At 30.3% G+C, this 17,748-nt stretch overlaps 1 protein-coding gene, 1 non-coding gene and 1 pseudogene across 2 annotated transcripts; 1 reads left to right on the forward strand and 2 right to left on the reverse strand.

Moving 5' to 3' along the window:
- Window positions 1-2,291: 2,291 nt before the first annotated feature.
- On the reverse strand, window positions 2,292-4,698 carry LOC112702566 (universal stress protein A-like protein). The gene is made up of 4 exons (XM_025753661.2): window positions 4,204-4,698; window positions 3,589-3,698; window positions 3,391-3,509; window positions 2,292-2,678 (listed from the first exon to the last, which is right to left on the reverse strand). The coding sequence occupies exons 1-4, from the start codon at window positions 4,382-4,384 to the stop codon at window positions 2,582-2,584; spliced, it is 507 nt and encodes a 168-aa protein (XP_025609446.1). The 5' UTR covers window positions 4,385-4,698; the 3' UTR covers window positions 2,292-2,581.
- A 7,909-nt stretch (window positions 4,699-12,607) lies between these two features.
- LOC112702567 (protein SET DOMAIN GROUP 40-like) lies at window positions 12,608-15,928 on the forward strand (annotated as a pseudogene).
- An 844-nt stretch (window positions 15,929-16,772) lies between these two features.
- On the reverse strand, window positions 16,773-16,867 carry LOC112704330 (small nucleolar RNA Z103). Its single transcript, XR_003154963.1, has one exon. It is a non-coding gene; the product is annotated as a small nucleolar RNA Z103 (small nucleolar RNA).
- Between the last annotated feature and the right edge of the window lie 881 nt (window positions 16,868-17,748).

Raw genomic sequence — 17,748 nt, forward strand, 5'->3', positions numbered from 1 at the left:
ATTGATTAATTAATGAATATAAATTAATTTTATATTACTAATCTCTACTTCTTATAACTAATTGTTATTAATTCTATATTTGGATTTGAACTAATCCACTTTTACCAACATCTGAAGTGCTGATTAGATTATAAATTATGTAGAAAGGCTGTTCTAAACGGAGAGGAGAGAGACACTTTAATATTACTAATTCTATTCTTAGATTGAATAATAACCATCATATTAAATCAATGTTAGTAATTTCATGGACTGCACTGTTATGCATCGAGAGAGTTTGCAAATCTGCTCAAAATGAATCTAGGTAGTCAGGATCATGCAATTAGAAGAGAATTGTAAGTTAGAGGTAGATAATTTTTTGGTATAGTTTTTTTTTTTTTTTTGTATGGTTAGAAGTAGCGGTATCAATTATTTATATAGACTATGTGTTAGAATACAAAATATATAGTGATTGATTTTTGGTATGCGAATAATATTTGTATTGTGTTTTAAATAATTTCTTTTGATACCAAAATTCGAACTGAACTGAATTGGCTCAAACAATTTACCGTTGAAATATCTTTTATCTGGACGCACCCTCTTCTAGTCACCTTTTAAATTCAAAAAATACAGTGGAAATCTAGCATAGATGACATATCTATATGTCTCTTGCAAACTATACCTTAGTTCAGCTAAGGCTAAATGTTGTTTAAAAATTCATAATGTGTATTTATGTAGTGTGGGAAATGGATTTTCTCTATTTTTTTGTCATTGGAGAGAATAAAGTGTAATCTCCTACCTTTAATTTTACAAATGGGATCAAAAATAAATGAGAAAAAGAATGTAATGAAAGGTGAGATCTTCCACTAAATATCATCCAGTTTTTTTAGTATTTTTTTATTAAAGAGAATCCACTCCTATGTAGTGTGTGCAAATGTGTTGTAAAGGTGTGTGATACATGAATGTAATGTTTAAGATTAAAGACTCTCCAATTTATTTGACAAAAAAATAAAAATAAAAAAATATCTCTTAATAATAAGTATCCAAACACAAATATAAAAAGAAGAAGTCACCAAAAAAAAAAAATATAAAAAGAAGGAAACATAGTTGTCCCTGGAGATATGAATAATTTCATCCTAAAATCTTAAAATTCTAATTCCTATCTATTCTCTGACTTAGACATTAGAATGTTATTACATTTGCGGTACTACTCGGTCGATTCCAGAGTTCGCACGATCCAGTCACTAGCCCAAGCGGTCCGATCCTCTCCTTCATTAGGTACAGTTAACACCTTGTATATGTTGTTGATATTACTCTTACCTTTTTTTTTTTGACATGATTGGTGTTACTCTTGTGCACCTTTTTATTCATGAAATTCAACTCTTTCAAGTTTTTTGTAAAAAAAAAAAGAAAATGGCGGACGTTGTTGCTAAACTTGGGAGGAGCTGTTTAGTGACAAACCCTCCATAAAGAATTGAAGATGAAGCCTCTGCCTCTTGGCCGCATAAGTTGATAGCCAACTAGTAACTAGAGTTTTTCTTTTGGTATATTTTTTTTGTTTTTGTCAGGGGTTATTTGTTTATTTTTTGTTTTTTATGTTCTTTTGGGCCTGAGCCTTCTATTTCAAAAACGAAAAACTTGTCTATCAAGAATTGAGCTTGCTTTCAAATTTCGGCCAGACATATTTAATTTCTGCCTTTCATAGAGTCTGTAGATCAGCATGCACGAAGACTATTAAAATAGTGGAACAAATAAAAATCAATTTTGGTGGATCGAATAGTCAATTAATTTGTCAGCTTAAATAAGTATCAGTAATTTGAATCTTGTTTTGTATATGTAGCAATCTATTAGCCAATAATAGATTTTAAATGAAGTTCAGAATTAGTAGTTGGGTATCCATGGACAAAAAAAAAATAATGGAACAAATTAGGTATTTATTCTAACAATAATTCTATGTCCATGACTTAAGAAGAAAGATTACAAGATTGGTGGATAATAGGTTGTACCGAATTCTCAATGACAATGACGAAAAGGGGAGATGATGCAATGTACTGGTTATGTGTGAAATATCTATGATAAAACAAGAAATAAGTTCGGAGAAAATTAGAACTGAGGAATTATATATACTTCTGATGAAAACATAATAAATTATTAGAATTTATAATTTTTATATTTTTTATTTTTCTATAATTTTCATATCCTGGTAGTTGTGACATTGCAATACAAACTTATGAATCTACCTTTCTTTGATTGCAAATATTTGTGAAAATTTATATTATATAAAGAAAATGAATGATTAAAATGACAAATGAATCTACCGCTTATGAATCTAGTTTATTTGAATGTAAAATGACACACAACTGATAACTACGTACTTATAATTACAAGAGAGGCGTATAAAGATACAGTAATGAAAGCTGAAGTACAGAAAATTCTACTTTAAGTACAAAAAACCAAATAGCAATTATTATTAATGTGAAAGCAATTCAAAGGGTGCATCACACTTAATTATGATTCAATTATGAGGCTGTACACGTGCACCTTTTATTAATCAAACTTGTGGATTTTCTTCATAAAGACGCAATCTATGTTAATCACAGTTTGATTAATGCCTAGAATTTGAAGGTTGGTTGCCCTTAACCACCGTGACAGGGCAAGAAGCATTTGTCACCACATACTTGCTTACACTGCCCATCAACACCCTGAAACGTAACAATTTAGCACTTTAATTGAATCTCCAGTTGATTGTATAGTAATTCAATTTCTAGATATATGGTATTTAAAAACAAAAATAGAATTAGATGCACAACGGACACAATTCAATAAGAAAATACAAGAGCTTAAGTTATATTTCGGAATATTTAAAATTGTGGAAAAAAGCAAAAATATAAAAGAAAGATTTAGTGAAAAATATATTTTCTAAAATTTTTATTTTTTAAATCTTTAAAAATAAAAAATTTAATAAACTGATAATAAAGTAAAATGTGAATTATTATTAAATTTTTTATTTTTATATTTAATTTTTATTATTTTAATTTATGAGTGATTAGACATTTTTTTATCAGAACTTGATTTATTTATAAGTTTCAAAATTTAGTATTAGAATATAAAAATACTATTCGTATACTAAAATTAGCTACTAATATATTTACGTATAAATACATGTGTAATTTAATTTATTTTTAATATATATTTATATTCTAGTTTATATATATTTATATTGATAGCTGACTTTGGTAACTAATTTTGATATACACATATCATAGTCGATTAGAATATATATCTCACAAAAATTTAAGAATGATATAGTCCAAGTATTGATATAAAGTACAAAAAAAAATAATGATCCAATTTTTCTTCTTTTGAGAAAAAACAAAGTTTGGTGAGAATTTAGGGATGCTTATGTTACTATACCTCTTAATGGGACCTAAACCCCTGCTTCCAATAACCAAAGAATTGAGCTGAAGATCTTCCACAGCATTGCACAACTTCTCCCTTGGATCTCCCCAGTACACCTTAAACATTGCCTTTGCCTGTTTCAACAAAACCAAAATTAATAAACTAGTGATTTAGTTACCATACTATATAAATTGTTACTAGATAAATATATACCCCTTTGGTCCTTGCGAGTGTGTCAAGGATATCTATGACTTCAGGATCCCTAGCAATCCCATACTGCTTTGTGAAATTCATCTCCCTGAATTCCTCCAGAGGCACCAAAGCTAAAAGCAAAAAACAACAAAATCACACAAAAATGTGACCCTAAATTATGTAATATATTTTATATAGAATAAAATAATAAATAAACTCTTGAAAATTTACCTTTCGAATATATTAGTTCCTAAAAAATATCAATAAAATTTTTTAGAATAATAAATATAAATAAATTAGTTTAAATTAAGATTTGTTATCCTAATCATAAGAGACTAATTTAAAGATAATGTATTCACATTTATTATTTTAAAAGATTTTATTGATATTTTTTTAAAGATTAATCTATCTTAACTTTGGAATATAAATCTTCAAGAATATATTTATCACTTTACTCTTATATATATTATCAAATATTTAAATACGGACAATTATAACCACAAAAACTATAAACCAATTTGATATTTATAAAAGATTGGATTAATTCGACATAACTATCTATTTTAGATAGTTTGGTCGAATTAACTTAATCTTTTGAAAGCAAAAAAGGAGAAGTAAACAGTGATTACTACTTACGCGAACCAGTGTCCTGAAAGAGATCCTTTCTGGTGTGATCAGCTTGTGGAGGCTGAACATTGATCAAAATGATTCGATCATCTTTGTTGATGAGATTATGAACAGCCCATTTGAGTGCTAACTTGCTTGTTGGAGAGAAATCCATTGCTATTCCAACGGTTCTTGATGATGCCTTTGCCATTATGATATACTCTCTAACTCAATTTACTTACTGCTTCAAAGGTTGTGACCCTTCTTATGAATATATATAGAGAAAGCAGGGTTGTGTTGTGTTGGCGGCTCAGCTAATGGTTTTGGAACAGAGATAGAGAGTTTTACATGCAAATTAAGATAAGAATCTTCTTGAAGGCGCTAGAGAAAGTATGGATTCTTCAAAATGAAATACAGGGTGGTGTGCTTTTCTTATTCTCATATCAAGATAATTCTACAGTTTGAGAAAACAAAATCTTATTTTTATTCGTTTCTACTTTTTTTTTTTTGTGAAAATGTTAAACCTCTATTCAATAACAAATAAACTAATTTTATCAACTCAAAATATTAAACCTAATAAAAATAACAAAACTTCTATTTCACTATTTTTACACTAAAATCAGTTATTAGTATAAAATATATATTAAATTATAAAATATATATTAAAAATAAATTAAATTATATATATTTATACATAAATATATAATAACTGATTTTAATAATTAATTTTAATATATAATTAGTATAGTTATAAAATAAATAATAATTAATTTAGTTATTAATATTGTTATCCTATAATCAATTTGCTTTAATTGACTCTTATATTGATATAGACCTTTAAGTATTACATCACATGTTAATATAAGGAATAATATTCAATTTGATTGCTAAACTTACACACAAGTTACAATTTAATTTTGAATTTTTAATTATTTTTATTTAGACATCAAATTTTACAAACGTGATTTATATTAGATTTTAAGATAATTTTTGGTACATAAATATTTAGTAACGAAGCTACATAATAAGAAAGAGAGAGTAAATACTCATAATGGTCCTAAGATCTCAATTGTATCATTGTAATTCTCTAGATATGGTTTTGGGTACCATAATAGTCTCTGGACAGCTTTTTGGTGATGAGTCATCATCAAGATGCTGATGTAGCCTCATTTTGCCACATTAGATGGTGCCAATAGCTAGTTAAGCTGGCACAGTTTCAATTTATACCCAATGTGGTTCTTCCCTCTATATTTAACCATAAATTTCCAAATGTTTAGTAAGTTAATTTTTTCTTCTTCGTCATTGTTGTTTTCTCATTCTTGTTGTTCCTGGAGGTGGAAGTGAATATCCATAATGGGTGGTGGAAGCACTAGAGTTAGAAGCTCTATTAGTTCACCGTGTAGTGACCATCGGACGAGAACGCAAAGCAGGAGCAGAAGATCTGGGGTGCCGGAATAGTGCGGTTGCGGCTGCCGGCCAGTTCTCAGGTGGTCTGGGACAGATTCAAACTCAAATAAACTATTTTTTGGTTGTCCCAATTATAATGTGAGTTATCAGTATTACTTGTGTTGTTATGATTGCTCCTACCTACCTGACTGTTCTTCTCTTGTTCTTCTTTCCTGAAGCTTGAGCATGTTATATGTTTGCTTGATTACATATAAGTGGAAAGAGATGGTGTGAATTTTTTGTATGGGCAGATACTGGACAGGGTGAACCAGTTGAAAAACCAGAATCTTATGGAGATAATCATGAAGTGAAGATGAATTTTGATTGGAGGCTTGAGAGATTAGAAGAAGATGTTCGGAATCAAAAATTGGTTAACCAATTGTTGGTATTAGTTGTGTCTGTATTGATTGTGTTAATTGTTATCCTATATTATAAAGCATGAGTTAAAAGAGTTGGTGGTGTGTACTCTGTATTCATTGAATGAACAATATGTAAAAAAATGATAACATGATTATGGTATTAGAAACTGTTGAATGGTGTTTGTTAATGGAATGTAAACTTGGATAACTCAATTAATGAAAATAGTAATATGCTAAAGAAGGCAGCATAAGTGATTGAAAACCAACCAGCACTGTATTAAGATAATGGTTCAAACTTAAAAGATAAGTGTATTAAGATAATGGTTCAACTTAACACAGCAATTCACATAACACAAAGGGCAGCCAACTAACATGAGCATGTTAAACAAAGTTGCCTCAAAAAGGAGGACTTTACAGTAAAACATAAAGGATTATTTTTTTCTTGTGTAGTCTTTGTCTAGAAAAAAGTATTAAACTCAAAACAGAAAGCCCTATACATATTAAGATTTCTGTAATTGACAAGTCTTGTTACAGTTTCTGAACTAGCACCCTGCATGGTTTCACGAACGATAAAGTAAAACTTGATTTTGATGTCTTTTGAGTGCAAGAATTTCAACCTCACCAATGGAACCCTAAGGTAGTGGCATTGATGAATAGAGGAGGAAGAAGAAGAAGAAAAGAAGAAAAAGACAAAAGGTGGAAGTGGAGAAGACAAGTGAAGGAAGGGTGTGTTTTTGATCAAGTCCGTTTCATATTTTTATTTTGGGTAAAACGACGACGTTTTTAACAAATTGGGGTGCCAACCCAAAACGCCAACGTTTTGGCTCTCTCCAACGTGGCAACTTCGTGACACATCAGATCGTCAGTGATGACTCATCACCGGAAAGCTATCAAGGGACTATTATAGTGCTCGGAGTCGTATCTGGAAGATTACAATGGTGCAATTAGGATCTCAGGGACCACATTGAGTAACGAGAAAGAGGACAATGACCTCCTTAGTTTTAATTTTTACATATAAATTTATTATATATAAATTTTAATTTAGTCTTCTCTAATATTTTTGGTCTCCTCTAATATTTTATATGCCGTCTCCGTAAACATTAATAAAGTATTGATGTGAATAATTAAATACCACAATAAAATTTGTAAAATGATACAGTTTTAATTTTGGCACTCAAATGGCCCAAAATCAATTTCATACCACTTGTTTCGAGAAAAAAATTTCAATAAACATCACTTACGATATTATTTTTGACTATTTGAATATCAAAACTAAAACTGCAAAATTCACAATTGTCTATGTTAATATTGTTAATATCTGTGCATTGGAAATTACATTAATCACATTTACAAGATTTAAAAATTAAATAAAAACTATTGAAATTTTAAATAATAAATTAAAATTTATGTGCAAATTGAGAAACTAAATTATGTATTATCTCTAATATAATCTAATAATGTCACATATTATAACAAGTAACATATTTGGCGTTTTATTAGATGTTACTTGTTATAAAATGTTATATAATGATGACAAAGACAGAGAGACAGACGGACAGTGTAACCTTCGAGCTACTATCAGAAAAACACACAAGTGTATGCCAATTCATCACATTTCTTTCAAATTTAATTTGTGATCATGGAACAGGTTCTAATCGCTTTCACTTGTTAATGTAATTTATTAATTAGCTTACAAAGAAGTTGTTATTGTTCTATTTTAAGACGACAGATGCTGAGAAATGAGAATAAAGAGAGTAGTAGAAAGTTATAACAAAGCCAGAAAAGAATAAACACCTTTTGCAACTTGCCTTTCACTTATGCTTTTTTATTAATTGGTTCAATATCTCCTTTACGTTTGATAATAACTCAAATTATATGGTAAAAAGAATAGTTTTGAGATGAACTGTAATTTTAATAATATATAATCATGTTTAATATAATTTCTGGAATAAAAGAATCTCTCTACAAGTGGAAGTGGATTACAGCTTGAGAGGAATTTTGCTTATAATGTACACATATGGTTCTCTACTTCTCTGTACTTTCTAGAACCGAGGTGGCAAGGTACCCGCTCTGTGCTAAGGCCCGTCCTTCTAATAAAATGGGTTCATTAGTTCAAAATGATGGTTCGTCTTATTCTATAGTAGGTTGAATGGTTGATGAATTAACCTGCTTAACTCAGTTTTAAAAAAATTAAATAAAACTAATAAAAATAATTGAAAAATTAAATATAAATAAAAAAAATTAAATTATAATATTTTTTATTATTTTCTAATATTTTTAATTTTAATAAAATTGTTTAAAATAATATTTATTATTAAAATTATTTATTTTAAAAATAAAATAAATCACATGCTTTTAACATATATATAAAAATGTAAAATAAAATTAATAACTAAAAAAAATATAAAATATAAAATATATTTAAAGATTATATAATTATTAATTTTTTTAACTATTATTACTTTTTTTTACAATCACCTTTTTATTTAATAATTAAGAATAATTAAAAATTTATGAATATTTGGGCCGTTTTGCCACTTTCAGAAACACAAGATAAAATAAGCCGAAATACCTTTAATTAAAAAAAAAAAAAAGAACATTGCTGAGAGTAAGGGTTAGAGGTGTTTGCGGTGCAGTTTGAATCGGTTTTGAGTCAAAAACTCATCCGATCTGAGTACTAATTTTATTTTCGGTGCGATTTGAATTGGATGACGTTAAAAAAAAAATCTGATTCGATCCCGATCCAATTTCAAGCGGTTTGGATTGAATTGAATTTGCGGTTTTATAAATTAAAAAAATTAAATACATATAACAAGTCTCTACATCAAATTTAAAATATAATCAACAATGATATAACAAGTCTTAACAATATCTTAAAAAACCAACGATAACATAATAATTGAATTAAAATTATAGGTTAGTTAAAATAAATACATAAATAATATTTTGAACATCGGAAAAGCTCTGTATCCATGTATTTTTTACATGGTTGTTAACCAAGTAATTTCCTCCACACACGTGTCCCCCACCCCTCACTCGTTTGTCATACACGCGCTACATATAACGTGCTGCAACCTAAAGCTTTGCTCAACGTAAACCTTCTGCTGCAACGTAAACCTCCTCCTCCTCCTCCTCCTCCTCCTCCTCCTCCTCTACTCGCATTCTTCCTTATTAATCTGCATTGCCTTCGTCGTTCTCCTCTGGTCGCATTCATCTTCTCATTTTCTTATTTCGATCTGGTTACGTTGCATTTATCTTCTTCATATTCTTCTTCGTTCTCTTCTTCGATCTGCACTTCTGAATCGAAACAATAAATGACTCAACTTCAAATCAGGAGAGTGATTTGGATTACTCTTCTAAAACAAATCAAACTGACAAAATTTGGATTATTCAATTTTGAATCGAATTGAATAGAATGCAATTGCTAATTTGAATTGAATTAAATGGATGGAGGTGTACTGAATTGAATTGAATTGAATTGAATTGATAATATGTGAATTGTAGGCAGAGTTATTTGAATTTGATTTTATATAATGGATTATGTTTCGTTCACTTAGTACTATACAATTGTTTCACCATGAGTACTGTGTTCGATTCACCATGAGTACTGTGTTCGGTTCACCATAAGTACTGTGTTCGGTTCATTCTGCAGAAAGCTGTTTGAATTTAATTTTATATAATGGATTATGTTTCGTTCACTCAGTACTATATAGTTGTATTGTGTTCGGTTCACCATGAGTATTATGTTCAATTCACCATGAGTACTGTGTTCGGTTCATTCTACACTATTCAAAACTCTTCTTCCTCACCTTCTACTGCTTCTTCACCAGAGAGAGAAGGAGGAAAAGACAAAAAAATACAGCAGCAACAACAACAAAAGAATGACGATAGGGTTTCAGGGTTTAGGATTTTAGGGTTTAGGGTTTATGAGTTCAGGGTTCAGTGTACAGAGGTTTAGTGTATTTCAAACTTTCGGTTCACCCCATGTATTAATTTCGGTTCACCATATTCATAGTTGAGGGTTTAGGGTTTAGGGGTCTAGGGTTTAGGGTTCAAGGTTCAGGGTTTTAGGGGTTTATGGTTTACGGTAGGGTTCAGGGTTTAGGGTTTAGCATTCAGGGTTCGTTCATTCAGTACTATACAATTGTATTGTGTTCGATTCACCATGAGTACTATGTTCGGTTCACTATGAGTACTATGTTCGGTTCATTCTGCACTATTCAAAACTCTTCTTCCTCACCTTCTACTGCTTCTTCACCAAAGAGAGAAGGAGAAAAAGACATAAAAATATAGCAGCAACAACAACAAAAGAATGACGATAAGGAGAAAACACGTCAAGAAGAAGGAATGCGAAAAAGGAGGAGAAGGAAGAACGCAAAGAAGAAGAAGAAGAAGAAGAAGAAGAAGAAGAAGAAGAAGAAGAAGAAGAAGAAGAAGAAGAAGAAGAAGCGTGGGGGAGAAGAAGCGTTGGGCAAGAGCGATTTCGTGTGTGTTGGGCGCGTGTATTTCACGTTTTATTTAATGGTATTGGATTTTTTTTGTGTTGGGCCAACTTGGTTACATGGTTACATGGATGTGTAGCATCTCTGTTTGAACATAAAATACTTATTAAATAATAATAATATATGAATAATATAAAAATTATAATATTATTATTTTATTGAATAAATGATCATTTGTACCCATGAAAGATGAAAGATGAAAACGCTGACATATGTATCCACACTAGATCGAAATTAAACTTGTAGGCACGCAAGATGCCTTCCGTGTGACAAAAGTACCCTACATTAGCATTCCAACCCTCCAAAGACTGAGTACTTTTGTCACACAGAGGGCATCTTGCGTGGGTACAAGTTTAGTTTCGATTTAGTGTGGGTACATATATCAGCGTTTCATCTTTCATGGGTACAAATGGTCATTTATTCATTAAAATAATAATATTATAGCACATTGTGCGGTTTGGATTGGATTGGATCGGTTATGAAAAGTATATCCGAAATCCGATCCGATCCAACGGTTTGCAAAAAGTAGAATCCAATCAAATCCGAATTAGTGCAGTTTTAATTGGTTTTCGATTTGGATTGGATTGGATGAGCGGTTTAATTTGGATCGGTTTATATTTGAACACCCCTAGTAAGGGTGTTTGCGGTGCAGTTTGGGTCAGTTTTGAGTTAGACTCATCCGATTCTGAATACTAATTTTATTTGTGGTGCTTAGATTATTTTAAAAAAATCCAATCTCATCCGATCTAATTTTAAGCGGTTTGGATTGAATTGAATTTGCGGTTTTGTAAATTAAAAAAATTAAATACATATAACAAATCTCAACATCAAATTTTAAATAATCAACAATGACATAACAAGTCTCAACAAGATTTTAAAAAACCAACAATAACACAATAATAGAAATAAAATTATAAGTTAGTTAAAATAAATAAATAAATAACATTTGAAGATAAAATATTTATTAAATAATAATAATAATACATGAATAATATAAAAATGTATAACAAATTAAACATGTTATAATAAGTATAATTGTAAATATAATAATTGTTTCGAAATTTACCTAGAACCGGATGATTGGGCTCGAATAGAAGGCCCAAACGTTGAAGAAAGTTGGCCGCTGACTTATTTTACGTCTGGAAGCTGCCGTCCGAGTTGTGTATGTGAAAGAATGGGGAATGGTATCCACAAAGACACTCTGGTGCCTAAATTAGCAAGGGGTAAGCAGATTTAGAATATTGGAACTTAGTTTTACTTCAATGTGTCAGTATATTTTTTGGTTTCCCACGGTATCCCCTAACCCGGCAGGTCAAGGACTAATCCGTCGCGGTACTGAACTCCATTTAAGGGTTTGCCGCTGGCCAATGAATTACTGCATGCACAAGGCAGATGTGTCAGTGTATTTATATGTGTGGTGTAGTTCCACTTCTGATGGTAGATAACCGCACATATTGTCGAATCCAATCTCTTCGAAAAGGTCGGCTGAATGGTGAAGACCAATCCTTTGGTTTGGGCTTTTTGAATTAATTGGGCCTGACCATTATATTGGGTTAGCGTATGAACAATAATAAAATAAGGGTAAAGTATACTTTTTGTCTTTGAAGTTTGGCAAAAATTTCAAAAATACCCATAAATTTTATTTTGTTTCAATTTTGTCCCACAAGTTTTCGATTTGCATAAAATATACCTTCGACAGCTAAATTTTCAAAAAAATTAAGACCAATATAATAATAATGCATAAAAATGATGCTTGATTTACTTGTGTTGAGGGTTGTTCTTATGCAATTGTTCTTGAATCGGTCCTAATTTTTTTTTGAAAAATTAGTCGTTAGGAGTATATTTGATGCAAATTGAAAACTTCTGGTACAAAATTAAAACAAAATAAAATTTAAAGATATTTTTGAAATTTTTGTCAAATTTCAAGGACAAAAAATATACTTTATTCATAAAATAATTATATTATAATACATTGTATAGTTTGAATTGGATTGAATTGACTATAAAAAAATATATCCAAAATCTGATCGAATTCAATAATTTATAAAAAATAAAATTTAATTAAATCTGAATTAATACAATTTAAATCAATTTAAATCAGATTGAATGATTCGGTTTGAATTTGAATACATCTATCCATGGGGGAGTTTAAGTTTTTGAGTTGTAGGGTTGTGAAAGGAAGCAGGTTTGAGATTTTTGTTATGGAGGAAGAGGATGAAGATGAAAGCATTGAAAGCTTACTAAGATGGGCATCACATCTTGGAATATCGGACCGACCAACCCCACCACTCTCTCTCTCTGGGTTCTTCTCTCTTTGTCTCTCACTTTCCTCACTCTGGAGGGTACCACCTACCTACTCTTTCGGTCTTTCCCCTTTTCCATTCTTCCTTTCATGCACAGCCTCTCCACATTCATACCTAATTCATTTAATTCTGCAGTAGAGGTTTGGGTGCTGTAAGAGACCTTAGGATGGGGGAACTCATTCTCAGAGTTCCAAAATCTGCTTTGATTACAAGTGATAGTGTTATGCAAGATACAAACCTCTCTCAAGCTCTTAATAGGCACCCTTCTCTTTCTTCGACCCAGGTTTTCTTTCATAACTCTATTTCTACTCTATTTTGAATGTCTCAGCTGAGCTACGTTGGAATCTTGTTGTGCCCTCTAACTGTTTGTGAAAATGCGCTCAAGCCATTTGTTTTAAGTGCAGGGAAATGGTTATTGTCACTCCTAGTTTGATAATGCCACCTATTTTTTATAAACTCATGCAAATACACAATGTAAAAAAATCATGATTGACTGACATTATAAAAAATAGGATTGACAACATCATTTCCCCCGAAGCAAATGTTTTTCGGTTTTACATGAACCAGGGTCTGATTCCATGGAATATAATAGTATGGTGTGACTTCATCATTGTTGTATTATTACCTGTGCCGTTGCTTATAATTGAGTTTTTTATGCAAATGAATCATTTGGCCTTACTTCTCAGCTTGTGCACAATGCAGATACTGAATGTATGCTTGTTGTATGAAGTTGGAAAAGGAAAGGCTTCGAGGTGGTATCCTTACCTCATGCATTTACCAAAGAGTTATGACATCCTAGCCATGTTTGGTGAATTCGAGAAAACTGCTCTGCAAGTTCAGTTTCTATTAGAAGTTTTAGTTTGTCTTGTTAGGTTAGACATAGCATCTGACCTAATACTATTTATCAGCATTTCATTTGCACTTCTCTTTTTGAAGTAATCTTTTATGTATGTTGTGGTTTTTAGGTGGATGAGGCTATATGGGTAACTGAAAAAGCCGTGCTAAAAACCAAATCAGATTGGCAGCAAGCTCATGCTTTGATGGAAGATCTCAAATTTAAGCCCCGGCTTCTAACATTTAAGGCTTGGGTGTGGGCTTCTGCAACGGTTAGAAATTTAGCTTGTTATAAAGACTCGTGCATGCTAATTTAGTTATTTACATTTGTGCATGTTTGGGCGCCATTATTTTGTTAAAAAAAAGATTTTTTTCAATGAAAAAAGATCTTTTTTTTTTATTTTTTAACGTGTTTGGCAAATTTCTAGTAGTAAAAGTAAAAGCACTAGTAAAATAAAAAAAATCTTTTTTGAGAAGCTGTAATTTACATCTTTTTTTGAAAGATCTTTTTTCCTTAAAAAAAATCTGTTTTTCATGTAATAAATAAACAAAAAAGTACTTTTATATTGTTATACCCAAACATAATTAATAGATAAAAAAACCTTTTTACATGAGATATCTAAACATAAAATTACTTTTACTTCTCTACAAGATCTTTTAAAAAAAGATAACTCGAAAAAAAATCTTTTCTTAAAAGCTCACCCAAAAATATTCAATTTGGTTTTCGTATGACACATGGAATTCAAGCGCCTTTTCCATTTTCTTGGTTCTGATTTTGGTTATTAAGTGATAATATACTGAATAAACTTTTCCTCTGCTGAGCCTTCTCTTACATCCATGAAATCCTGACACACTTCTTGTGGTTAATTGTCTGAATTAAAAAATTATCTCAATGATTGAAAAAATAAACCTGTTTTATGGATTATTGATAAGTTACTGCTGGTTGATGCATCAAATGCATTTTTGCATTACAGGGCATATTTATATTACTATTTAGTATTTCAGTTGTTAGAGTAAATGGCAGAATTCTACCTTTATGATTTTGTCTCATCTGATCTTTCAAAATCTAGATATCTTCCCGGACATTGCATATACCGTGGGATTCAGCTGGGTGTTTATGCCCTGTGGGTGACTTGTTTAATTATGATGCACCTGGAAAGGAGCCATCTGACATTGGGGATCTAGAGGATTTGCTATCTAGCTCTTCGATCCATGATGGTTCCCTATCAAATGAAGACAATACTACAGTCGCAAATACAGAGCAGCTTGATTCCCAGTCTCAGAGATTAACAGATGGGGGGTTTGAAGAAGATGCTAATGCATATTGCTTTTATGCTAGGACAAATTACAATAAAGGAGATCAGGTATTAGACACAAACTAATATATATATAGTTTGACTGGGTAACCTTAGTAATTGAGTCATTCTTCTTATGTCTTTTTCCAAATTTGCTTCTTATATCTTAGAGAACAATGCATTTCTTGTTCCTTATGTTACGTTACTGGATGTCACTATGATATTTTGCATGTGCCGCCTGAATTAATTAACTAGTTACTCGTCGCATTGGAATAATATGATTTATTATTATTCTCATCAGGTTCTGCTATGTTATGGAACTTACACAAATTTAGAGCTTCTTGAACACTATGGTTTTATACTACAAGAAAATCCAAATGATAAAGTGTTTATTCCTCTGGAACCTGCTGTGTATTCTTCCACTTCTTGGTCCAGGGAATCATTGTACATCCATTACAATGGGAAGCCTTCCTTTGCACTACTAGCTGCATTGCGGCTGTGGGCGACCCCTCAAATCAAGAGGAGGTCTGTTGCACATCTTGTTTATTCCGGCTATAAAATCTCTGCAGACAATGAAATTTTCATCATGAAATGGCTATTGAAGACTTGCCATGGCGTCTTAAAGAATTTGCCAACATCTATTGAAGATGACACCTTGCTCCTGAATGCAATTGATAATAGTCAAGATTTTTGTACTTTTTTGGAGGTTACAAAACTCATATCTTCCCGGGATGAAGTTGATACCTTCTTAGAAGCTCATAATATGAAGGATAAATGTAGCGAGAGCAGTATAGTTTTATCTAGAAAAACAAGGTGGTCTATGGATAAGTGGAAGTTGAGTATTCAATGGAGAATCAGTTATAAGAAAGTCCTCCTTAATTGTATCTCTTATTGTAGTCAAATATTGGATTCTCTCGTGGAATAATAGTGCTATGACTTCACTGCCTTCTTAATTATTTCAAGAATTTCTGAGAATCAATTATAAGAAAGTCCTCCTTAATTGTCTCCTCTTCAAATTTCTCTTATAATCTTGACATTCTTCTAACCAGTTACTTTATATTGTTAATGTTGAAAGTGTTGAATATAACAAAATAGATTTTAGTATGATTATGTTAACGTAATTATTATAATTATATAAATATTATTAAAATTAAAATTACATATTCTTTTATATTTTAGTAACATTTTAAGCAATACTTTTAATTTTAACAATATTTTTTTAAATATTATAATCATTGTAGTCTATGTATAAAAAAAAGGATTTTATTGGCAATTCAAATTACTTTAATCACAAGATCTTCCTAGGTATAAACTTCAATCATTGTGAGTAAACTAAACTTCGTTTTCCCCTCTGTCATACTCATACGGTTGTTAACTTATATTCAACAAAAATGAGCAATAAAATTTTATCGAAACATATTCATATTCATAATCTGAACATTATCTTTCGACTCATCAGCGTTAGTTCAATTTACAAAAAATAAATATAAAAATCAATTTTTAGTTAAATAACATTTAGTAATTTTTTATTCTAAAATTATTTATCAATCTTAAATTTATTAAAGATTTAGATTTTCAGATTTAATTTTCGGAATTTAAGATTTAAAAATTTGAAATAAAAAATATTTTCAAACATTTAACAAATATGCATTGAAAAAATTAACTCCCTATTTTAATTCATTTATAAAATTTGGATTTAATCAATTAATTTTTTTTGTTCAAATCAACCCATGCATTCGTTGCTCAAAATAGGTACATTGTGAAATGCCAGATGCAAAACAAAATCTTAGATATATATTCAATAATTAAGAACTAACGGAAACCAAATAACTGTTATTGTTAATGTTATTAAGGGAAGAGATGGATCAGAAGTAATTGGCTTGGTTTCTCAAAAGAGAAAAAATCGCACAGTATGTTCAGTTTCGATCATCTGGGGAAAAGATCATCACTTCCATCTCTATCACTTTCAACAATCAACCCCAATCAGAAACTAAACTCATTCCAAAATAGTTGAAAAGAGATAGTAGAAAAGATCAGAGTATTAGCTTGAAAATTCAAATAAAACAACCATTACCAAACTCTCAAAGCAATTTCATTTGTTTACAAGAATTTAAAAAAAAATACCAAAAGAAGCATAAATCAGATGTCAGGAAGATTTGCATCGTCGTAAGGAACGAGTATAATGAGAGAAATTGTGATTGCAAAGAGAGATGAGTGAAGCTACTTATAAAGGTGACTAAACCCTAATTTGAGCTGAATCTGAGAAGTTTCTCGATATAAGTGAGGGCCATGAAAGAGTTTAGCCCAAATTTTTATTATTTGGGCCCGCATGAAATCAGATTCTTTTTCAGCCCGTTGAGGATACAGTATAATGATGTAATTTAGTAAAACCATTTAATAGAATTTTGACTTGTAATACGTTAGTTCTTCATCTATCGGATTAAAAAATATGATAAAAAAAAATCAGCAGTTAGATTCATTATTTAAATAGATAAATTTTATGATATTTTTTATTGTAATATTTAAATTATTTAACTTATTTTTATTTTTATAAATAAAAAATAAAATATTTAAAAATTATTAAATATTATCTATTTATTTTTTTTAATAAGTTACCATAGCATCCACTATTTAATTATAACAAACTTACAAAAGTAAGGGTGCAGACAATTGATATAACAGATATGAAAATACTCATTTAGAATTATAATGATATTAGTGGTATATTAGATCTTGAATTACAATAAATAGATATAAGAAATTGTTTTTTTGTAGCAATGTTGATCAGACAATTGATATAATATACCAGAAAATTGTGTCATAACTCATAAGACAC

Source organism: Arachis hypogaea, chromosome 7 (genome assembly GCF_003086295.3).
Source record: "Arachis hypogaea cultivar Tifrunner chromosome 7, arahy.Tifrunner.gnm2.J5K5, whole genome shotgun sequence".
Lineage (NCBI taxonomy): Eukaryota > Viridiplantae > Streptophyta > Magnoliopsida > Fabales > Fabaceae > Arachis > Arachis hypogaea.